Source organism: Eleutherodactylus coqui, chromosome 3, assembly GCF_035609145.1.
Source record: "Eleutherodactylus coqui strain aEleCoq1 chromosome 3, aEleCoq1.hap1, whole genome shotgun sequence".
Lineage (NCBI taxonomy): Eukaryota > Metazoa > Chordata > Amphibia > Anura > Eleutherodactylidae > Eleutherodactylus > Eleutherodactylus coqui.
This window is the reverse complement of record NC_089839.1, coordinates 62,418,521-62,444,463: the sequence shown is the minus strand read 5'-3', so window position 1 is coordinate 62,444,463 and position 25,943 is coordinate 62,418,521. Positions and strand designations below refer to the sequence as shown.

Sequence of the window (25,943 nt, the reverse complement as noted above, 5' to 3'; positions counted from 1 at the left end):
GCTGATTTCCATTGTTCAGCTTTGTCTTCAGAGCCCAATAGCGAAGATACCCGAACCATGGGTACCGGCACACACAGAGCCAAATGGCACTGAACGGACCCCATTGACTACATGCTGGCAATCTGATCGGCATTTTCCCGGATAAACCAGTTCAGCATGCTATGTTGTTTCATCTAGGATTTTCTGCTGGATCTGCGCTAGAGGCTCAGAACAAAACTTCCAACGCAAATGTAAATGGTCACATAGATAATTTGAACAGGATGCCCTTGTCTTGTTCTGTTCCAAGTCCTTGCCTTGTTCTGTTGTCCCAGTTCTACGCCATTTAATGTATATGCAGCAATTAGATTACTGCGGCTTAGATACATTACTTTGCACATCTGCCATGTCCTTGCCCACGCTGACGGCTTGTCCAGGTCTTTTTGTAAGATTTTACAGTTATGCTGAGTTTTAAGTATCCTACAAAGTTTTGTATCATTGGCAAAAACTGATACTTTACTTTCGATCCCATCCACAAGGTCATTAATAAAGCAATTAAAAACAACAACTGAGCCCAGAACAGTTCCTGTGGAGCCCCACTACTGGCTTTAGTCCACTTTGAGTATGTACCATTTACAACACTTTGTTTTTTGTATCCCAACCAGTTTTTTACTCATGTGCATACACTGTCCCCTAGTCCCTGCATTTGAAGTTTCCATACAAGGCTGTTGTGTGGGTCAGTACAGTATCAAATGTTTTTGGAAAATCTAGCTATATTACATTAACCACATGAGAAACATCCAGATATGCACTTATCTCCTTAAGTTTAAATGCAAAATGATGCAATTTCTTAAAGGGACTTCGCTAGCTTTCTGTAACTGACAGATCAATAAATGATCGGCAGGGACCTGTTAGTCATCAATAGAGAAGGCTAGAGAAGCCATGGAATACCTCTTGAAGGGCTCTTTCACACGAACGTATATCGGCGGCCGTGTTCACGGCCGGCCGATACATGCTACGATCTGATGGATTGGATTCCAATGCATCAGATCACATGGCTGTATTCTCGCAGTGTGAAATAGCCTCTGGCCAGGCCTATATAGCACCAGGCGCTTTCACTCCGGGCCGAAAAGATGGTCCTGCAACTATCTTTCCGGCTGGAATACGTCTGCCGCTGCATGGGCTCCTATTGGAGCCAATGACAGCGGCTGGAGAAGGGAGGTGGGAGAAAGTTTAGCAGTGTGACTGCTAAAGTCACTCTCTCTTCTCTCCTCCCCTCCAGCTGTTTGCAATGGGAAATGGGGTGGGGCGGAGCTAAGATCTGCCTCCTCCCATTTCTGGCTGTGGACAAGGGGCGGGGAGGGGGCGAGTGCTTAGCTCCACCCTCGCCCTGCCCACCCCCATTGCAAACAGACAGAGGGAAGGAGAGAGGAAGTGAGCCAGCGAGGGAGAGGGAAGGGGGAGTCACCACACCCAATGGCATTGCAGCTTCGGCTTATATGCGCCGGGGCCCATGCCGTCTAAACAGGCGCACAAACATAAGATTTGTGCGCCTGTTCATGCGTTTTTATGGCGCACATAAAAACACCTGCGGCCGTGTGAAGGAGGCCTCAGTAACACAGTAACAGTGTGTAATGCTGAATAAAACACTTGTCCGTCCAGTTGAGCCTATTTCTCCCTAGTGTTGATGCAGAGGAAGGCGAAAAAAACAAATGAGGTAGAATCCAATTTTCCTCATTTTAGAGAAAACGAAAGGTCTTCCTGACTCCAAATCTGGCAATCGGAATAATCCTTGAATCACCGATCCTTTTGAAGTAATCAGTGACCATAACATGTAATGTGGTAATGCTCAAGAAAGACATCCAGGTCCCTCTTGAGTTCTGATTCACCATGTCCTCAGGCAGAGAGTTCCATAGTCTCACTGCTCTTACAGTAAAGAACCCATTTCTATGTCGGTGTAGAAACCTTCTTTCCTCTAGACGTAGAGGACACCCCCTTGCTACAGTCCTTGGTATAAATAGATGATAGGAGAGATCTCTGTATTGTTCCTTGATATCTCTATTCATGGTTACTAGGTCGCCCCTCAGACATCTTTTTTTCTAAACCAAATAACCCCAATTTTGATAACTGGTTCTCTTTGGGCGTTATTCCTCTTAAGTAATTTAAATAGAGAACCTCCAAGGTTCTTACTGGGTTTACTTACTGAGTTGTTACTAGAGATATCCAAACACATTTTGTGGAAGCATGACCCATGTTCTAGGTGAGGGTTTTATCACTGTGCAGACATTAGAGTTATTGAACTCTTCATCACAACATCATTGCTCGAAGCAATCCTTGCTCCTCTGTATTCTCCAGCAGGCCTCGTCTGACTTCCTTCCCATAATTAGATACCATTATTTTATAATAACAGACTGCGGCTTTCTGGTATCAATCAATTTACCATTGTTCTCAGTGTGAGAAATATCATTTACCCTCAGGGAGTTTAAAGGCGATTTTGGGTCATACACCTTCATGACCTGTCAATCATAAGAGCATATTCTTCAGGGAGAGATGTACCTGACAACTGTACAGGCTAGACAACTATCCCAAAGTAGACACGTGTCATTTTGGAGTCGGCCATATTGCATTATATCAGGTCAGGCTTTTCATTTTCTACTACTTTTGCAGGGAGAAGTTTCCATCAGCTATTAAATGTTAGCCATTCGAATGATTGCCCATGCAATACATGAATAAGTCAAGTCTGTCAGAGCGAGACCTGCTGTTTGTTACAGCGCCACTGGCACCAACGAGGATTAAGCGCATGCGCTGATCCAGTGTGATGTCAGCACCAAACCATGTGATGCTTTTGCAGGCACAAGCGCAGTGGCATTTGGCGCTGGACAGCGGGGGAGAAACATCTCCATTCTGTTATATGACTGAAAGGCTACCTAACCTGTCTATCTTCTCAGGCAACATATCCGTGGTTGGTTGGGGTATTTATTCCGGCTCCTCTTTGCAGTGCTTATGTGTGTTTGCCTTTGTGCTTCTGAGTGTTTCTTGGTACTATTCTTTTTGGTGGAGTTTGGACTTCAGACTATGACAGTGGGCTACACTCTCTGATACTGACTACTGTCACTCTCCAACTCTATTCTCAGCTTTTCTATTTGACTATTCTACCCTCCCCATATATTTTCTCTCCTCCATATTTCCACTAAAGGTTGTGTAGGGAATCACTGTAGGTTCCGAATGTGGTATCACCCTTTTCTGGGCGGGTGCTGCTCTGCTTCAATGGCATGTCCTAAGTCTGACCTCCATTTCTACCCTTGTCAGTTATCCTATCTCGGTATGTCCAATCAGGGAAGAGTAGAGAAAGATCCCTAGTCTCACCTCCATTTCTACCCTTGTCAGTTATCCTGTCTCGGACATCTAGCAACCTAGCAGCCACCTGTATTCTACATATCATTGACCCTGTTCTTCCCTCCTTTGTCTGAATCTGTTGGATCTTTCGACAAGACTGGATGGATGTGATCCTGTGTGTTAGCTGTTCTATGCTCCAGTTCATAAAGGAGGGCCCCAAGCTTGGAATACCACCAAAAGGCATCCATATGACAAACCCTATAAACCACTGTGAATGACTTTACTGTACAATACATGACTGTCCTTTGCAGCTGTTGTGGTGACAACGGGGAGGGATGGAGACTTTTTTAGAGTATCAGTCAAATAGTCCCTTTTTCTCCTTTAAAGTATCTTGTAACACATTACGGAGCTCTTCTAGTATTTAAGGGTTTTACCAAAGGTCTAAATGTTTACATCTTCCCAGAGTTACATGTCAGGCTTACATCTAAACTTGGAAGCAGAAAACCAGAGCTGTGATTTATAGATGGTTCCTAGCGCTCACAAGGTCTGAGCACCTTTCATATGTTGCTCTGTTGGCATAAACAATGTTACAATATGTCTCATTCTCACTTTTTGTAAAGCACCTATTACATTATCTGTTACTGACTTGGCATGAACATTTGTGGTAACCAAATTGCCTAAAATGTGGCATTCGACTATAAGATAGTAACTGAGATTGAACTGAAAAGAAGTTGTTATCACTACGATAATGAAGGACTAATATTAACAGCATATATTCACTTCTGAATACTACTTTACAGTTTATATATTCAGTGGAAACTTTCACCACCACCATTCAGAGTTTCCTAGGGGGCTTTCTCTTTCTGCCATTATACAATTGCGCCATCTGCTGGCTAGAGCCAGTATTGCAGTATGTGACATGCTGGAGAGGCCCCCGACAACAGTAATCTATAGTAAGAATACCCTGCTGGACATCTACCGATGTTGGAGCTGTACAGTCTTCAATCAGAATGTCTTTAGACGTCAGACAGTGGATTGGAAAGGGTTAAAGGGGTTTGCCAGGATCCCAAGCTGCAGAGCCCAACCGATCAACTATGGCTGTGGTCCGCCGCTTGGGATCCTTGGTAATTGCAGGTACACCTCCCATTAAATTCAATTACCTACATAGGAGTTGCAGCTGTCTGCTTCCACTCCGGACCTCGTGTGTTTTCCTGGGTAGAGGGTGCCTCAACAGCTGAACGGTTGGGGTCCTGAGTGGTGGACCACAGCCGATCAACTGTTATTGACCTATCTTCAGGATAGGTGGTCAATAAAAATCGCTTGGAAACCCCTTTAATGCAGAAAAACTATTGAAAAGGTGCAAAGGAGTTCTGTGACAGAGTGTAACTTTTTAAGTTAAACTTTGCTACATCTGTAATCTTCAGATGATAATTGGAATTGTAAATGATCTAAGTTTATCCCTTATTAGTAATCCTACTTTTATCTCATATTAAGGCATAGCAATCATCAGCCTAGGAGCTTACAGTAAAGTATTTCTACCTTTGAAACCTTTTTTTCTTGTTCCGGCCCATCTAAAAAAGAAAAATGAAGCACCTTTGCAATTAGTCTTGATTGAAAATATACCACATTTGTGTCTAAAGCTCATATGTTGACCTATATGTATCCATGGTAACCGGCAACAAGCCATGTGTAGTCTGACTCTGCAGTTATATTCACTTCCATCAGTCATAAACGTATTGCTTATATATCATTTGGTTGGTTAGTAAAATGTAGGGGACAAATGGAACTGAGTATGACTGCAGGATCAGACTACACGCGGCTTGTTTGTAGTCTGTTACTATGGATACATATAGACTTGCATATGAGCTGTAGACACCACAATAGGTATATTCTTGATGGAGAATTAATTCCGCTGGAAAAGGTACACATCTGGAACTCATTAGATGATTTAGCCATTTCAACTGGTGTGTTTTTGTGTCCCCCTCGCATCCTCTGCAGGCAGAAAAAAGTATAGTGGAATATGCCGATACGCACACAAAAAAGCTTTGTCCGGTGCACAAATGCGTTATGCTGAGGTGCACACAATTGCGCATATGCTCATGTGAAGCCGGACTTGGGCTGTGCGTACACTTGCATTAGGGCTTTATATCTCTCTGCTCCACTTGCAAACTGCACTATTAATTCTATTAGGCCTCATGTCCACGGGGAAAATCAGATCCGCTGCGGATTTGTAACGCGGATTTGGGCTGCGGATGCACTGTAATTGTCTTTTATTTTTCATGCGGGAGATCAATTGAGCTATGTGCTCTATGAGCTCCCGCACGCGTGATTCACACTAAAATGGAGCATGTCCATTTTTTTTCATGCTCCAGAATTTTTTTAATTCACTTTTTTTGACCATCCACGGGTATTTATCTACCCGCGGGTGGTCAATGCATTCCTATGGGGCGCGGATCTGCGTGCGGGTGATCCGCTGCAGATTTTAATTCTTATTTTCCCCGTGGACATGAGGCCTTAAAGAAACCAAAACACAACAGAACATAAGCAAACTGAAAGTGTTACGTGCGATCCAGACGCCCAAAAGACCTCATCCGGACGGATGTAAAAGTTGTCCCAAAGGACAGATATACACTTAATTTGAAAACTCAAATAACACGACTATCAATAACAAAACTAAATAATGGGCGATTGGAAAATCATCATACAAGTACGGGAAAACCCTGTCTAGAAGCACGGTGATGGTCCTGACAAGGGTGACCCATGTCTAGAACCTGGGAGTGCCTAAACTAAGTGATCAGGTGGTACCTGGTGCAAAAAATTTTTGTCATCCCCACACACACACTCCGAACTAGTACAGTGAAGCCTATCGCATGGTACTGGAGGAGTTGCTGTCCGGGGTCCTGAAGGGCTGTGGGTCTTTCTGCAGCGGGAGACGGAACTGGGATTCCTGTCCAAGGGGGAGATCCTGAGCCTTGCCGCCTCCGTCCAGAGCGTGTAGGACAAGGACTCAATGTGCACTTCTATGGACTGCTCCTCCTGGACAGTGGGCAAGACTGCAGCTGAGCTGTTGCCTGCCTCAGTGACAGCACCTGGGGCTGCCCGCACTTGCTGCACCCCCCTTCCTACACCACTGACTAGACTGTTTAAACCAGAACTCCAACTGGCAGAGGAAGGGACAGAATATACAATATGTACTATAATGATGGCCATGACATTACACCGGACCTCCTTTCGTGTCGTGGCTGGTGTGCCACAACAGACAGCTTTCTTGTTTTTTGAAAACCCATTGAAATAATGGAGAAAAAAAACTTATTTTAGTAACGTTTCTCTGCTCCAGAAATGGAACAGAGAGACAGAAAGCCCTAATGCAAGTGTGAACACAGTCTTAATCAGGTCAGTTAAATAAATGTATTTATAGATGCGGCTCTAAGTTTTCTTCCTCAGCACTTATGTGAATACATATATCTAGAGCTCTAAAAGTAAAGAAAGGAAAGAAAGTTGTTAATTTGTCTTTTTGTTCCATATTTGTTACAGGTGAGGCCGACATTGACAGCGAGGAAGATGATGATGACGATGATGATGACTGTAAGAAATCTTCTATGGATGAAGTAAGAGCACTTGTATATATTTTTTGTAAAATAACTATTATTGACACTTCAAGTGCCCGTTGCTTCCTCAGAAAGAATTCCGGGAATTAGCTGATGATTGCTTGGCATGTATTGTCTCAATGTCTTAATGTCAAAGATGAAATCTGAAACCTATGAAGTCTCTTTATATTAGGCTAGTGTTATACAACCAATTCACTTTTTTTTCTATTTCATTGGATAAATGTAATGTTTGACCGCATCTTGCTGTGGGCACCAAAATCAATTGTCTCCAAGACATTTTCATTACATAAGGCTCAGTGTGTTAGCGCTAGTATTTTTGGGGTCTGGCACTTATACTGCTAGCTCAATGCAGGCAGTTACAACAAGGAGCATACACCTGTATCTTGTTTGCTATAGGCCATAGCTCTTTGCATTGTAGTCAATGAGAGCAAACAGCCAAGTCTACTGATTTTTCTATATCTCTCAGAATGGAGAGAAAGCAGTGCGCATAATAATTGATCGGCCATTTTACTTGACACAACATAGATGGGAGTCCCATAACTAGGACCTCCACCTATCAGACGTTTATCACTCATCCCATATAAAGTGCACCATAGATGGCAATGGTTGGATTACCCCTTCACATAAGAGTAGACTTCTCTGACAGATCCTCAGCCATTCATGTGAGCTACTAAATAAAATTAGATTTTAACATTTTAAGTCAAATTAAGCACCAATAACTATAATGTAGCATTTCCTACTTGACTTTAACAAAGTTGTAGTCATGGAAGGCTATTGGAGACATTGCCTCTAGCTGTCAAATATGAAAATGTTTACCCTAGTATAGACTATTATTACTATTATTAACAGATGTATTGCTAATATTGTGCGTATTAAAACATCCAGTGTCCTGCTGGGGGTTCTTATTCAGGTTCCTCCTGTCAGAGAATACCGGATTTACACTTGTATGCTTGGCCATATTCAGTGTTGAGTGGCATTGCCTTGCATCTCTTAGTATAACTTAGGTATAACTTAGGTCATAGCCAGCTTTATCTCCGGTACATTTCTGTTTGCCCCATTTCATAGTACTGTCTTAGCTTTCTCTGTATATTATCTATAGTGTGAGTCATTCTGTTTGTCCTTTTCAGTCCTTCTCTGTTTTTCCCTCTCTTCCTTAATCCAGCTTGAGTAGTGCAGGGAAGTCCTCTATGTTCTTGTTGCAGGGTCACTCTTGTAAGGGCAGGTGCTCTGCCAAATAGGCAGGTTTCCCACAATAAGAACAGGGACAGATCATTGCTTCCCTATATCCATTGTCTCACACATCCTGCTTCCACTTAACCTTCTTGTATAAGTGGTGTCTTCCAGACTTTCTCTGACCTCAGCCTTTGTTTCAGCTTAGGCCTGGTCAGATATGACAATGAGTCTTTTTCTTCAGAAGGCCTTTTGTCCTCCGCATGGGTCTTATTGTTTTTCAGTCATACTGTTGTTGGTAGTTCTTTGCAGCATATTTGTTTTTTCCTAATTATTGGGTTTTGCCATGTTGCATTTTATCTTATGAAGCTTTATTTTGGTCATTATGGGAAGCTTAGTCTTTTGCAATTTACTTGACCTATTCTATTTTCTCTTCTTATTTGTACAGGACTGCAATCCAAATATCATGTCCTGGGCAATTCTGGTTTTAAAGATTTTTCTAGATCATTTATACCTGTAATATAAGTGCCAGACATTTTCATATATCTTAGTTGCCTGATCCTTTGTTGCCAGTTATTGATACAAGGAGGCTAAAACTATTAAATGGGTTATCCGGTCTCTAAAAATTGATGGCCTATCCTCCTTCTAATTAGTGGGAGTCTGTTACTCAGCATCAACGCCACTCAGCTGATCGAAGGGACGGTGGCACTTTTGCGAGTGACGCAGCCTCTTTAGTCTTTACATCTGAGCACGATTGTGTTCATACTCAGAACATCGTATTATTTACAGCGCCTGTTCTGATTACTACAGGCTTGTCCCATTGAAGTGAATGTGACAATAAATAACAGCTTTTGGAGTACAAACATCATTGTGCTCAGACTGAAGAGTTTGCAGCACTTGCATGATCGCTGCGTCCCTTCGATCAGCTGATCGCTGGGGATCCTGGACAGCAGACCTGCACTGATCAAATACTAATGGCCTATGCTAAGGATAGGTCTTCAATTTTAAAAGGCTGGATAATCCCTTTAACTGTTTAGTAAGCTTTTACTGGCTCATCGGCAGAACACAAATTTTAGTGCTATTGAGATGATGCCAGGGAGTTTGTCACACAGAAGGCACATAAAAACGTCTGAGCCAAGTTTTCCTGTGTACAGCTGGGAAACCATCCCTCATCAATGGGTGTATGATGTCCCCTTTTGCTTCCAATTACTTTCTGTAATTTAATCCTGGTTTTAATGGTTCGACATTTAAGAGATACTGACATATTGCAGGTCAGTTGGATATTTTTCTCTAAAAATGACATTGACTCCCACCAAGACAACATAGTAATGTTTCCCGTAAATCCCCGCTTGGGGAATATTAACACGCTCTGACCTGAAAGATCCAAAGCACACAATATGCAGGCTGTGTGAATCAATCCTAAAGCTTCATTTCCTCCATTTGTGAGCTGAATACTCAGTATTGGATCCCTTTGACGTTTTGCATAGTTTGCGTTTCTTCACCTTTTACCATGGTTCCCTTCTACTGAATTGAATAATATGGTTCAAGACCCATTCTTCACAGACAAGTTGGCACATGAAATTGTATGAAAGGCTGAGGAGCTGTGCTATATAATCAAAGTATGTAAATCTCGGCTTCTTAACCACAACCTCCCTTACCCCCAAAGCCCGTTTTGGCCCATGTGACCAAGCCCAGTTTTTCAAACCTGACTAATGTGGTAATTAATAACTTTGGAATGCCATTACTTATTCAAGTAACTCTGAGATTGTTTTTCGCGACTCATTTAATGTATATCCATGGTAAATTCTGTTTGGTAAGTTTTGCATTTTGGGGAGAAAAATCGAAAGTTTAGAGAAAATTTGGAAAAATTAGCTGTAACCATATTAAAACGTCCTTGCAGATATAGATAGGAACTGCCTGGACATTTATAGTCTGTGGGCAGTGCTGAAGTGGTGAAGAAGAGCCAAAACTTCTTACACGGGTGACCAATAAAGATATTGGAGATTAGTGGATGCTTTGGTCTTTTAGATTTGCTCTTAAATGAATCCACAATTGCGATCATCGGTATAATAGTATCAGTATTAGGATTATTTTTATATTATTATGCTATATATAGTTATTCGTTCAAATTGCACAAAATAGTAATTCTATTTCGTCAAGTGTAATTCAGAAGCATCTTCATTATTTCCAATTTTAGAGGTATTGTCGTTGCCATATACAGTAAGTGAAGTCCGCTGATTTCTACCTTAGGCAGCTACTTTCCAGACATCTAATGGACTGAAGTGCATCAAGAATTATTATCAATAAACTGAAGTACTGTGTCTTCTAGAACAGTGAAATGTGTGACCTGCAGCTGCAGCCAAGAAGAGGAAATGTCTGCCAAAGATGCGATACTTCCAATTATTCAAACCCCGTCATCTCCAGCTTCCAACCTTAGAGTATTATAACTGAAGAGTGAAGTAGTTCACTCCATATTTTCGCCCAGATTCTTGTTTTTGGATAAAGTTGTACCTTGGTAAAGCATTTCCCAATTTCATAAATACTATTAGAGATGAGTAAATTTTTGAAAAGTTTGCTTCAGCCGGTTTGGTGAATTTCGTCAAAAATTGTGGTTCAAACTGAACCATAAGTTCAATAAAAAACCCTGAAACTAGTATTGAACACTATCTAAGAGCCCTGAAATGACTGCAGTGGGGGTCTTCAGGACAACATCTGTATGGAGTTTTACAAGGTCCATGAATATGTTGTCCTTGTTCAGATGTAAACCCAGGCAGCAGCGCTAAACACTGAGCCACATCCACTGAACCACCACCACCGTTTCAGGGCTATTAGACAGTGTTTACTACTAGTGTTAGAGGTTTTTCTGAACTACCAATTCAGCAGAAATGAACCACCTGAGCTTTGGGTTCTCACTGAAACAAAGTTCAATCTGAAACAAGGTTCTACTGTTTCGTTCACTCTACACTAATTACTATGGAATGTCGCACTGGCAGTTCCAGTCTTGGCTGTGATATCATTGTTACAGGCTGCAGCAGCCTTTTTATGGGATGTCACAGGCTGCTGCAGCCAATCACAGGCCTGAGGTTTGTGGTTGGCTGCAGCAGCCTGTGACACCCCTTGGATAGGCTGCTGTAGCTTGTAAGCAAACACCGGCACAGAGTATCAAGCAGCAGTGCTTGAGATGCAAGAAACGGGAACAAGTGATTATATGACTGTTTGTTATGTTAATGCATGGAGGACAGGCTTTTAAGATAATCATTTATGTCAGGCAACCCCTTTTATAGGATGCTTGTAATTTTGCAGGACTGAAGTACTGCAGTATATTGTACATGTGATCAGGCCAGTGCAGGTCCCTTATGGGGATTTAAGAAAAGAAAAGTTTTTTAATGATTAGTACAATTATAAACTGCTTAAAGTTAAAAGAAACACCTTTCCAAGTCATCACATCAAAAAAGTTAATAATATAAATAGACTTGCTACATTTGTAAAAAGTCCAGTTTATTAAATTATTATTTTTCCCACAGTGGCAACATTTGCTTTTTGGCTACCCATCTCCAAGAAAAAGTTGAATAAAAAGCAATCAAATAGTGTGTATGTACCACAACATGGTACCAGTACAAGTCTACAGGTCCCCTCTAACAATGCGAGCCTTCACACAACACCACCTATAGAACATTTAAAAAGCTATGTTGGTTAAAAACTGAGAACAGGAAGTAATAATAATAATAATCTTTATTTGTATACCACCAACATATTCCGCAGTGCTTACATAGACAGGGGGAATACAGAAAGACAAAATCAGTTGATGGAAACAATAGGGCTGAGGGTCCTGCTCCAACGAGCTTACATACTACAAATAATGGGGTGATACAGAAGGTAAAGGGGCTGGAGATGTGCACGGTATGGCGAGGTGGAGAGTGAGGGATGCTATACACATAGACAATGGTCAGACATTTAGCCGTGTGATGGCAGAATCGGTATGACTGCAGGGACAGTTGATGATGGCTAGCAGGGATTGCAGTCAGTAGGTCAGGGAGCATGTTATCAGGCGGCGGACAGAGGGGTTTGTTTAGGGAATGCGGTATGCCTCCCTGAAGAGGTGCGTTTTTAGAGCATGCCTGAAGTTCTGCGAGTCCTGGATTGCCCGGGTAGCCTATGGTAGTGCGTTCCAGAGGACTGGTGCTGCTCTGGAAAAGTCTTGGAGGCGGGAGTGAGAAGTTCGAATTAGAGGGGTGCGCAGTCTCATTTTGTTAGTAGAGCGGAGAGCCCGGGCTGGGTGATGGATTAAGATGAGGGAGGCAATATAGGGTGTCGCTGTGCTGTGAAGGGCTTTGTGGATGAAGGTAGATTAAAGAGATATAAAGAGAAACTGTCACCTGCTTAAAGCACAATAAATTAATTTAACTTGCTGATCCACGGTGGTCTCACTGCAGAGACCCCCGAGGATCTTGAGAATGGTGGCTCCTGTGTCCCCCATCCTCCTCACTGCAGGGTTACTGCACCTCCTGCTGTGAGGTTGGGACTGAAATGAGCGTTAGTCACGCAAGCGCACTAGTGCTCATTTACTGTCACTGGAATTGCTGAGATACCAGAGCGGCGCCCACTTGGGTATCTCAGTCAGCCTCGTTGAAATAAATATAGTGCCATCAGCGAATGCTCGGCCAGCTCACCATTCACGGTGACATCACTACGGTGGGAGAGTCCCATTCTGCAGATCGGCAGGGGGCTCAGCGGTGATATGCATAGGGGACGACTTGCAATTTTTTGTTCAACCCCTTTAAATAGGATAATTATTTCAAAGCAAAGCCCAAGTAAATCCAAGATGGTGAAAACGTTTCTGCCCCAGAAAACCTGCATTATTGCTATAATTGTCACACTGATCAGAGCTTGCTTTTCATTTCAGTTTCTTTCCAAATCCTTTTAGACTTCCAGTATCAATTTTACGCAGTCATTTCCATTGCAAAACGACTGTCATAGTCTTGTGCTGTGTGCCACTCTTGTGGCTGCATTGGGATGCATACGCTCCTATGGGCATCACTGCCACACAACTGTTCCTGTGAATGCCAGATGTCTCGTTCTTCTGTAGACCAAGAGTGCTGGCCTCAATACCAGGTCCTCGCCCTCCTCAGACACATCACAATGTCAGACGCTGCTGCATCCATCACACATCTCTTCAGCCATCTCAACTTAGCTATACACCTGTCAATCCTTAATTAGGGATTGCCCAATCATCTCCCCATACCAGTAGTGGTGCCAATGAGGTGCAACGTAGGGTGTTCTTGGCGGCAAAGTAAGAGGATCGGTCAGAGCTGGGAAATAAGTGAATAGTAAATATCCATTGTTACCGCGTCTCAATCTACTGTGCAATGTTCATAAATTAAAGAGAGCTTTCCACCACAATGCATTTGCTGAATAATCCAGTAACAAATAGACGGTTATGGAAATTGATGCATAGCTGAAGCAGAACACTGAAGTTATAGCGCTGGAAAATTAAGACACTTACGGTCTCTTACATGAGTAAAAACAATAATTATAATTAAAAATGTATTATAATACTGTAGTTTTGATAAAATATATGCAGTTTAGAAGATTTGCACTGTTAACCCTTTTAGTGCCACGCCCAGAAAATCTCCGGGGCTTGCTGCACTGAAATGTGCTGAAGACTACCTAAACCTGCCACTGAAGGGGTTAAAGGGCCAGGAGGATTATTAAGTATTAATAAGTAATAATAACAACTGGCTATTAGGGTCACTTTAGGTTACCTAGCCCTCCCCCTCCCCCCACACCCGCTCTTGTATTAATGTAAGGGTGCGGGCAGACGAGCGCATAAACGGCGCTTTTTTGCGACCAAACGTATATACGTGACCATCTGAGGCAATGGTTTCGAATGTATTCGTTCACATGGGCGATTTTACGGCGCGTAAAAACGGCAATTCGAAAAAAAACGGAACATATGCGACCGAAATACGCGCCAACGCATATTCGATCGCCGAAAAGACCGTTTGCAAAGTAGGAACAAACGAAAATACGCTTTCTAGCTCTGGTCGTGATCGGTGAAAAACGATCGCTCGGGCGATTATACGTTGCGCTCGTGCGAACGTAAATACGCCTACGCTCGTCTGCCCGCACCCTTATTCTGTTACTTTGTATCTACCACCTTTTATCTAGTTCTGTTACTGTTTATCTTCTAGTGTGTACAGTGATACAACAACTGGTTACAATGTAACAGGTTTATTGACTAACAGTATCACATTCAATCACAATACATTAGAAATTATATACACAACAGCCGCCCAACGGACCCCATTGACTATAATGCAGCTCTCTTTCTTCCAGTACTTTGACTGGATCTGCGACGGAACCTCCCAACGAAGGTTCCAACGTAGATGTGGAACCAGCTTTACATGATATCACACAGTTGCATGGACCATATACTTGCTTTGGCGTCTCCTGTTTTCGCTAATTGAACAGCTGTATCACCTACGTATTAAGTACCTCTAATTCCAAAGACTGCATGGTGCACACATACTGATCCAATGGGCAGTATATGGCGGTATTAATTTTGAGCTTTGTGTCCAGCATTATGTAGGCACTTTATGGCCATAGTTTGTCTTTAGGTATTACCTGGCTTTATTATTCAGTGTTGGTTATATGATGAGGAGGAGGGATGAGTCCTCTACAAGACCTAGGCATCTGAGATCAGAGATCTTGCCATATTAAGACACCCCTATAGCTCCTTCACCTCACATGACCTAAGGGGGAAGGAGGCAGTTATGAAACTACATTGTGGCTTTTGAGAAGCATTGATTTCATACTAAAGCCTCATAGTGACCCCTTACTGCTGACTTATAATCAGTGTATCCGCACTTAATTCTGGCACTGATATACTGGATTATTTGCATTTTGCACTCATGTAAAGAACGCCGGTCACCTACCAATAACTAATGAATCTCTTATGTGCCGATAATGGGAAATACGTTTCTAATTTTCTTATAGATGTGAGAATTCTAACACTTTTTGTAGAAGAACACACTGCTATACCTCAGCTCTTACATCTTAGTGGATCTTACTAGAGGTGTAGCAGAGTTTATTATGTCATCTTATAGCGGATTTGAGCTACAGTAAGATCCTTCAGTCAGACTACATGTGAAATCAGAGATACCGCAGCTATACTGTTCTACATCATCTGAGTGTAATACATGACAAACTCATGTCTGCTGTACTGCACAAACTCAACCCTGCTTCATCTGTACATATGACTAAAATAACAACATGAACATTATCTGCCATCTACTGGCTGGCAGAACGGTACTGTAGTGTTAAAAGTTGTGTTATACTGCCATCTAGTGTTAAAGATGTGAAAATGTCTCCAAGGTTCTTCATTTCATGACACTTTTCCAAAAATATTTCATTAAAGAAGAACTGTATGTGGAGACGTAACTGGAAGCTCCTAAACTAAACAAAAGAGAAATGTAAATCAAATCACTATTTGGTGGGACCACTCTAGACAGCATCAGTTCTTATACATATACTTGCACACAGTTTTTGAACGAACTCAGCAGGGAGGTTGTTCCAAACATTTTGCAGAACTAAGCACAGATTTTCTGTGGATGTAGCTTGCTCAAATCCTTCTGTCTCTTCAGACAGACTGGATGATGATGAGATCTGGGCTCTGTGGGCCACATCACCACTTCCAGGACTCCCTGTTCTTCTTTACACTGAAGATAATTCTCAACCCCCTAATGCTCCAGGACATACATTTACGCCATGAAGGTTCAGGGTTTGTATGAAGGGGGATCTAGGGGGTGCCATTTGGTTGCCATGACAGCTGTGGGATCTTTTGAGAGCCCCCATGGCTGCCATTGCACATTACCTGTCAAATAGCTGTATAATGTGCTACTATGGTATTATATCATACTGCATGAGCGATCAAACCATCGCAAGTTCCCAAAACTAAACAAAATGTATAAATCAGTTTTAAAAAGTTTTATTATTAGAGATGAGCGAGCACGCTCGTTTAAGGGCGCCCACCCACTGGCGTTTGCGATTTTCGTGCGTGAAAAACGCCACGGCGTTTTTCCCGCGTTTTTCGCGGCCTTTTCGCGGCTTTTCCATTAATTTCCATTGACTTTCATGGGTGCATTAGGAGAAAAATAAGGACACATATGCAACTGACAGTTCCTATGTTAAAAAACGCAACGCAACGCAAAACGCCAGTGGACAGGAGTACATTCAATTCTAATTGCTCTGCAGGAAAAATGCAAAACGCAAAGAAAAAAAAATCGCCAGTGGGTGGGCGCCCTAAGGCTGCTGCTTGATCGAGTAGCTGTGTACTCGCCCGAGCAGCATGCGGTGGGGCCAGCGGGGGGAGATAGAGAGAGATCTCTCTCAATCTCACGCCGCCCCCCACCCCCCTGCATGCTGCTCGGGCGGGACGGGGCAGAGCTAAGCTCCGGTCTGCCCCGCCTCCTCCCATTGATGCTATGGATAAGGGGTGGGGGCGAAGCTAAGCCCCCGCCCTCTCCCAGCCCCTTGTTCATAGCCATCAATGGGAGGAGGCGGTGCTTAGCTCTGCCCTGTCCCCTCTCATTGCATATAACGAGCGGGGAGGAAGGGAGGTGAGCGTACGATGGGGAGGGAGGGGAAGTGGGCGATGACCTGGTGAGCTTGGCGCATTTGTGCTGGCCTCGCCAGGCCATATGAACGGGCACACAAACTTTTTCATGGCCGGCCGATATGTGCTCCTATGAAAGAAGCCTAATACTTTATTAACACCGCACAGTGAACATCATCAGAAAAAACAACAATGTGAGGCCTTAGTCAGACGGGCGATTTTTCGCGCGATTTGCGGATCGCATGACGGATGCGCATCCGCAAATCGCGTGACCGGTGCGCGCAAGTCGCCCGCAAATCGCCCGAAAATCTGCTCCTAGCCGCGTTTCATTAGAAACGGACCGGAGCTGTCCAGCGCATTGCATTCAATGGAGACGGCAATAGAGCCGACTCCATTTAAAGCAATGCGCTGCGGGCGAGCCCGGGATGAATTGTCGGTAAGGGCTTAAATATATAAGCCCTTCCCTGCAATCCATCCTAAAATGTGTTAAAATAAAAAAAAATTGTATACTCACCTGCCGGCAGCCGGAGCTCCGTGCGGCCGTCCTGCAGTGGGTGTGAAGGGGGTGTGAGTCAGACCTGCCCCTGATTGGCTCAGCGCTGAGAGGCAGCAGTCACTCACCCATTCATGAATTCATGAATGGGTGTGTGAGTGAAACCGGCCTCTGATTGGTCAGGGCTGTGACCAATCAGAGGCAGATCATTCAGCAGGCGGGGATTTTAAAGCCCCGCCAGCTGAATAGTGCCGAGAAGCAGTTCAGGAGAACTGACAGCGGCCGCGGCTGGACTCCGGCTGCAGCGGATAGGTGAGTATACAATTTTTTTTTATTTTAACACATTTTAGGATGAATTGCAGGGAAGGGCTTATATATTTAACCCCTTCCCGACAATTCACCCCGCGCACGCCGCTGTATTGCCGCTCCATTGAATTCAATGGGCAAACATCGTTCTTCTCTGCCACAGCTGTTACAGCTGTGGCAGAGAAGAATGATTTGTCTTCTATATGTTCTCAATGGGGTCGGCGCTGCTGCTGCCGGCCCAATTGAGCGCATATACAGAAGAGAACAGGAATCGCAGATCGCAGATAGGTGCGATCTGCGATTTTTTGTTCTATAATTTATCGGACGAGCGCATAAAAAGCGCTCATGTGTCCGATACCATTGCAAAGCAATGGTTTTATAAAATCGCCGGACGCATGCGCAAATCGCGCGAAAAATCGCCCGTCTGACTAAGGCCTGAGGGTGCCTACCCACTTGCGATTTTTTTTCCTGTGATGTTTTGCATTTTTTCTCAAGAGCAATTAGTATAGAATGTGTTCTTGTCTATCTGGGTTTTTTTCTGTTTCGTGGGGTTTTTTCACATAGGAACTGTCAGTTGCATATGTCTCCTTTTTTTTCTCTTAATGCACCCATGATTGTCAATGGAGGGCTGCAAAAATGCGCGGAAAACGCGCAAAAAACGCGCAAAAACGCAGCGTTTTTCACACGCGAAAATCGGGAACGCAAGTGGGTAGGCGCCCTTGGAATTTAGCTTTTTTTTGTCAACCCCGTTTCCAAGAAAAAATGTAATAAAAAGTGACCAAAAAAGCCATATGGATGTTTGGGGTCGCTGTCCTGCTGTGGAATAAATTTGCAGCCAATCAGATGCCTTTTTTTTTTGAAAATGTTTTACTTTGCAGAATTGTTTCCACACCTGCCTGTAACTTTAGTGAACCTCCTTGGGGAGCAGACTGATATAATCGCTGTGCAGCGCTGCAGAATATGTGTCTTCTACATAAGGCCGCGGTCAGACGAGCGATTTTTTTTTTGCATGCCTATGTGCGCAAAAAAAAAAATCACGTCTATTAGAACCATTAGTTTCCTATGAAGTGTTCGTTCACATGTCCGTTTTTTTAGAGGTGTAAAATGCTCACACCTGCAAAAGATAGGACATGCATCCTTATAATGCACGCTGGTAGCGTCCCTGCTGCACGTAAAGACATCATGTGATGTTCCGTTAATCCCCAGAACATTATCCAGGGGATGATGTTCCAGGAATTAACGGAACATCACACGATGTCAGTGATGATGGGATTCCCCGCGGGAATTAAAGAATCTCCTGCCACAGCTGTGGCAGAGAACCGCAATGCTCTCCCATTACTTTCAAAAGGGCCACCCTTTTGAAAGCAATGGGATGAAGGCAACCTCGCCGGCGATGATTTTTCGGAGGGAGGGGCTTGAAATATAAGCCCTACCTCGAAAATCATCCCTCGCTGTTAAAACAAAACAAAAAAAAAAAACTTACCTGGGAGCGCTCTTCTCTTCGTCCCCAGCAGTCTTTTTCTGTATTCTGGTGGCTGAGGATTGAAAAAACCCTGCCTCCAGAAAGCGCCGCCTCTGATTGGCTGAGCGCTGTGACCAATTACAGGCAGCATTTAGCTGTCATTCACTGATTTTGATTTTAATGGCTTTGTTCACATTAGCATATTTTGCATGCGCATTCATTCATGCGAAAAAATACACAGCATGCTTTGTTCTCCTGCATATTTGCACCTGAAAATAGCACATAATGAACTAATTAACTTAATTGCTCAATGAATGGGAACATGGTTGCGTGCTTCTTTTTGCGGTTGCAAAAGTACAGTAAAACACACAGACATACACTCAAAAGTATAACACATGTAATTGTAAGTGCGCTTACGTCTGTATGACACCAGCCTTAAGAGTCGAAAGGGACTTGGGTCGAAACTAGGCACTGTCCCTCCAAAAGAGAAACACTTGGGAGGTACAAAAAATATTGGTGTCATCATACATGGCAGAGGGGCTTGTAGGTGCGACCTCTCCCCCTATTTCATGGGAACAGTAAACTAGTAACTCCTAAGGGTGTTTGAGTGCAGAGATGAATTGCTTGTACAATTATATATGACAGGCTCGGGGAAAGAACAATCAAAGTCCACTTTTTTTGTGCTTTTAAGCAGAACCTGCCATTTTGTAGATTCATGTTGTAGAATGCGTCGGTGAAGGGAGATGAACAATAAAATAATCATAGTCCGTTCCAGAGCCGTGCAAGAAAACATGGTGGCTGGGAGGACAATGATCTGCAGACCCTGAAGCAGATTTTGACAATGGAATATGACAATTTACCACAATCGGTCAATATTCCAGATGATGACTAAGGAAAGGCTAAAAATGGTTTGTTTTATTATAGAACTGTCAGCCATGTCTTCACCTTTACAAGTGTTCTACACGTAATTACAGGGATCAATATTCCATTTCATTGAATACTATCGGCTGACGAGTTCTGAACCATTCAAATAAAAATGACCAATTTTCGGTAAGATTGGACTTTCCGCAAGTTCTTCATGTATTCTTAATCTCAGACAACTACTTAGCTGCAAGTTTCTACACTATCCTTTGCTCGGCCAACCGGCTGCTCTGTGATTCCCTAAGTTATACATTACTTACCTGCCTGCTATCATGCTGCAGTCACCGCACCTCAATATGATCACACTGCAAAGCTCAGTTTCCCGGTCTGAATTAATTGAAAAATAGGTATTTCGGGAAAGCACCATTATTATAAATCTGCCACATACCACGCCAGTTTTTCTGCCAAATACTGAAGTCTTGGGAAGCATTGGTGAATATGACATTTATCAAACATTTCTGATAGTTTGTAACCTGACATTGTTTAAAGACTACACCGATTTCTCCCCAGAGCAGTGTGTGTCCCTTTAAATCACACTTAGGGCTCATGCCCACGGCCGTGATGGACTCCACGAGCGGAATATCGCAGCGGAGTCTGCCACGGCAACCCCCAAAACCCCCATACTTACCACTCCGGATCCTCCGTACACGTCCCGCATAGAGGGCCAGCGCGCATGCGCAGAACAGCGCGTGATGCGCCGGCAGTGTCAGATGATGTGGCCGGCGGGGCCACGTATTCACGCGATACTTCCGCTGTGCTACAGTGGAAGTATAGCGTGACGGCCGGATTCCCGCAGCATTTAGAACATGCTGCTGTTTATTTCACGCTGTGGTAAACTAATAGCTGCAGGGCAACACCGCGGCTCTCCGCCGCGTACAACATGGCAGAAATCTGGCCATGGGCATTAGCCCTTAGGTAGAAAATACCCTGTTAATCATATAGTGCATCAATATTAATAACATCTCCCCAATTGTTTCCAACGTACAGTCACAAAAATTGAAAATTATGGAAAACACGTACAAAGTCAGTTAGTTTTTAACGTATAACCAGGTTCATTTCTGAAGGGTTTGAAACACTGAAAGGACTTTTTCATGCAATGAGAAAACAAAGGGGATCTGTCGTATGACGTTCCTTTATGAACTAGGACATTTCTTAAATGTGCTTTCGACAGGGTGCACAGGTGTGTAGCTATAGAGGGTGCAGAGGTCGCAGTTGCTACCAGGCCCAAGGGCCCCTCTATCATACAAGACAACACCAGTGTTATAAATGGCACATGGATGGTTGGGGGGCCACGTTACAGACCTTGCATTGGGGCCCCCTATATTTAACCTCTGCCTAATCGTTTAAGATTCTAGGAATGTCCCCAGCTGATAGAGATGCATTGATGGGCTTCTTAAGAGAAATACAATCATGCAGTGGAAAATTTGGGGGGCCCATGTTGAACTTTTCTGGAGTTTGTTGCTTAGGTATTGGGATATTCTAAAAGAGAGACAGACTAAAAGAGGACAAGGACCTGAAAGATTTCTTCCTGGATGTCCCCCTGTTAATTTTTCGACGGGGATGGAACATAAAGGATAGAGTTGCTAAAAGTCACTTGCACCCACCCATGCAGGACTCAGACATAGTTGAATCGCTTCCAGATTTGTGGTACCTTCCCATACGCTTATTGCCTGGCATGTAAATTCATCAAAAAAGGGGAGATGTTTACAAGCGCCTACACCAAAATATGCTACAAAACCTGAGAGTTCCTGAATTGTTGTTCTTCAAATCTGGTCTACGTTGCCACGTGCTCTTACCCTAAAACTTATGGGGGAAAACCCACTCAACAGTTTAGGAGATGAATACTGGTGCATATTGGCAATATTAGGAGAGGAGACAGTACCCCCCTTGCCAACCAGTACCACAACAGGGACGTAGATCAGATTCCATTTCAGGGCATCGAGTCAGTGACATATTTTTCATGTTTAGGTATATGTTCTGTGGCCAGAATACTGCTATGTCTACTTAACATTTACCGATTACGACTATCCGGTAGTATTAGGGTTGTTTATGTCCTTGATAACTTTTATGGGAATACCTCTGTAGCTATGTCCCGAAGCATTACCAATTGCATCACTGTACCACGTGATCAGGTGTGCTTAACAGACGCGGCCCTTAGTAAGACAGTACAGTACACGCGACGGCACTAACCACGTCCTGAGCAGCGTGTCGTATGACGCTATTGTGGTCACGTGACATCTGGCAAACGAGGCCACGACCCCTCCTATTACGGAAGCACGGACTTGACCAAACAGGTGTATAGTCATCTCCTTTGACGATCGGACACATCAAATGGATGTGGCTTGATGTGTATACTTGAAGAGATTGCTTCTATTTCTACCTTGGGATCTGGGATGGATCATTGTAATTGGCTGAATCCATGGTACCTTGTGGCACGCCCCCACTTTGTGTATGGGGATGTGTGCTGTGACGTAAATCCTGACAATTGGTGCTTATAGGTCAAGCTCTCTGGAGGGATGATAGCAATCTGGGCTATTTAAGAGCATGCTGTTTGTGTGACAGACCATTAGACTCCAGCCTACCATCAAGGCTAGGGATTTTGCTAAGCTCCTTTAACATTTACTTTATTTTATTTTGTAGTTGTGGCTCTGGACTCTCTGGTCCAGATTCATTGCTCTCTAGAGAGTAGCTTTACTGAGCCTAGGTTATTAAACCAAAGATCACTTTAGGGTTTAGCAACAGATAGACACTTTCTGGCTATTTTTGAAGGTACTCCCATACATAGACGGGCATATTCTAAAAATTGATGGGTCTGCTCTACGAATTTCTGTAGGAGATTCTTCTTTTAACTAGACTTTTTCTAGTTATGGTTATCCTCTAAATTCAGCATATGACTACCGGTATCTTAAGATTTATCCAGGAACTACTATTGTTCCCGAACACAGGATTTACTCAGAATCCAGACTGGAGTCTAAGATCTGGAACCCAAGTAACTCTTATACTACCATAGATTAGGCCTTCTGGCAGGAGACTCTAGAACCTGATAAGTTCAGGGACTAATTTGCTTCCTGCATCTGTTGAGGAGTCACGATTGGTGTAACAACACTATACAGTGGTTACCAGTGAACCTTTACCACCAACCTATCATCACCAAGCAGGCAGTGATCTATCCTACAGTCATCTATTTATTGTGACTGAATGAAATAAGGGGAGAGCGTTATTCTTCTACCACATTAACGGCTGGAATCCCTACCTCCCCAGGTGGGACCCCCTAACTTTACATAGCCAACACCTGGATCCGGAGCGGCTGTAACTATCCTGGGCATAACATGCTAACTGACCCATAACTTTAAACTAAAGGGAATGGGTCCACCTAAGCCCTTACACTCTGAATTGCGACACTGTGTAGGGGTATAGGTACACTCTCTCCTATGGGTATTTTGAAAGTAGACAGAGTATAACCTATTCTCTGTTTTATTCATGACCTCAAGTAAACCTACTTTGTTCTTTGCTACACGGTTGTGTTCTATTTTGACACGGGTGGTGGTTTTCTATATGTCTGTTGAAGTCCTTATATGAAGCCCAGAAATAAATTATGTTATTATATTATTATTAAAAGTTAAGTATTAGGGATCAGTCCAGTGGAAGTTCTGTTTAAATTGAAGTTGATTCCTCTACCTCTGTGAAACCACTGAACAGTACAGAACTAATTTGGACACCTCTCCGAGGCGTTCTGCATGCTAAACAGTGCATTCATCCCAGTGATGACCAGCATTAGGACACTTCAGAATGGAGAATGTTTGGTATGACATCTGCTGATGTTCTGAGCATCTAGTTTTATGAATTGGACAAGGTAGATAGGACTACATTGAGGTGGTACTTAACCCCTCCCCCATCTTTTTTGCCCCAGAGCAACTGTAGGCAACCATATATTATGTGCAGTAGCCAGCAGCAAATGATCTGAAGGAATATGACTTGTATATGGCAGTGATATTACAGGATATGCAATTTGGTTCTAATATTGCACACACTGTAGTTTCTTTGTTTTGCTTTCACCCTTCCTTATCCTTTCTTTTATTTTTTTAGTACCAACAAAATACATAAAACATTAATAAAACACAAAGTGCTGGAGTATTGTCCTTATCTCTGTCACTATCAGAATGGAAGTCATTGGTTGAGTCTTTCCTTCCTTCTCTTTTTCCTTACTCCTTCACTCTCCTCATTACTTCCTTTTCTATTTCCTTCCCTTCACTCATCCTTCCACCCATCTTCCTTCTTGACCTTCTTTTCCTTCCTTCCTCTCTTTTCTTTCCTTTCACTCTTCTTTCTGATTCTTCCTCCATCCACCCATCTCCCTCCTTTCCCTTCTTCTCATTTTCTTCATTTTTTCTCTTTTCTTCCTCTTTTCCTTCCATCCCTTCCTTCCTTCTTCTCTTCCCCCTTCTTTCCTTTCCACTTTTCTTTTTGACTCCCCTTACTCCTTCCTTACTATCATCTTTCCTTTCTTTGTATCATCCTTCCCTTCCTTTCTTCTTCCACCCACCTTCCTTCTTTCCCTTCTACTACTTTTCTTCTTTCTTTTAACTTTTTTTCCTTCTCTCCCTCCCCTTCCTTCTTCCTTACTTCTCACCTTTCTTTTACACTCTTTCCATTCTTTTTGACTCCCCTTATTCCTTCCCCACTCTCATCATTCCACTTCTTTCAATCATCCTTCTTCTTTCCACCAGCCTTCCCCCTTTCCCTTTCCTCTTTTATTTGTTTCTCTCTCCCTCCTTCCTTTCCTTCTTTCTTTTTCCATTTCCTCCTTCTTTCTCTATCTTCCTTCCCTTCCCTCATGGTACCGACCTTCCTTCCTTCTTTCCCTTCTTCCCTTTTTCTTTCTTTCCTTCCTTGCCTACCCCTCCCTATTTTTCCTCTTCTTTGTGGGGATTTACAGGTGAAATACATGTTTTCACAAGCAATTTTTTTCTTCTAAGCTAACACGATTTGTTCCTTGCTATTGTAGGGCACAGCTGGAAATGAAGCCAGCGCTACGGAGGAAATGTCTAACCTGGTGAACTACATTCAGCCTGTGAAGTTTGAGTCTTTCGAGAGTTCTAAAAGTAAGTGACAAATTCAGATGACAGATCATTGCCTTGAACAGGACACTGGGGGACCGAGGTGGGATTCTTACAAATAGCAGTAGCGCACATCCATTATGCAGGAAGCACTCCTAGTACAAGCCCAATGTCACTTCTGGAATACGTCATTTGTACATAATAAAGGGGAATGTTTTATTTTAATGTCAGACTAATTACATCTGGTAAGGTCGAAGCTGTTGCGGCTCACAGGACTGTATGTCCTATTACTGAGCCAGTGAACCAGAACATATAATGTATACAGTGTACAAGGCTGATTCACACATGGCAATCCCGCTAGGACTCATGACACCTAGAAGTGTATGGGGGAAATATGGCTAATCAAGTAGTCCAGTTAGTATTAGAGCTAGCCAAGTGCCACTGTCTTGTATGTCAGGGCATCTTCTGTTGTATTTGAGTCTAATTCTAAAACAATTCTTTGCTGATACTAATAAATGATACATGTCAGAACATCAAATGCTAAAACATTGAAGGAGATTTACTAAGCTAAATGCATCAGAATTCTAGCTCAAGTTGTACTAAAAAACTGGCACGCATGCCTTGTTGGCGGTCTGATTGCTTCAGCTTTCCATGTAGCTTAGGCAGAGGACTGAGAACTAGGCGATAATTACATTTTTGCTTCCTTCACACATATTAGGGTGAATTTATGTGCTAAATTATGTCAGTTTCCTGGTATAAAAAATTTCAGATTTTTGAGCAACTTATACTTATTTTTTTTGACTTTTTTGCTCTCCACTTGCCGTTTTTTTGAAAAGTGGGTGGACTTAGCAAAATTGGGCATTGCCTACCATATCACAGTATATTTAGTATAATTAATGTCAGACACTGACGCAAGTTATGATGGAAACCTACTCATAGCTGGCGCAGATCGGACATTCTAACACATGGACTGATCAGATGTGTCATTTATTAACACTTG

At 43.0% G+C, this 25,943-nt stretch overlaps 1 protein-coding gene across 1 annotated transcript in view; it reads left to right on the top strand.

Moving 5' to 3' along the window:
* Positions 1-25,943, top strand: part of PLCB1 (phospholipase C beta 1) — a 630,414-nt gene that overhangs the window by 476,808 nt on the left and 127,663 nt on the right. The window contains exons 15-16 of the mRNA XM_066595662.1: positions 6,847-6,920; positions 24,892-24,988. Coding sequence (XP_066451759.1) covers positions 6,847-6,920; positions 24,892-24,988 — 171 coding nt within the window. The remainder of the gene's footprint in view (positions 1-6,846; positions 6,921-24,891; positions 24,989-25,943) is intronic.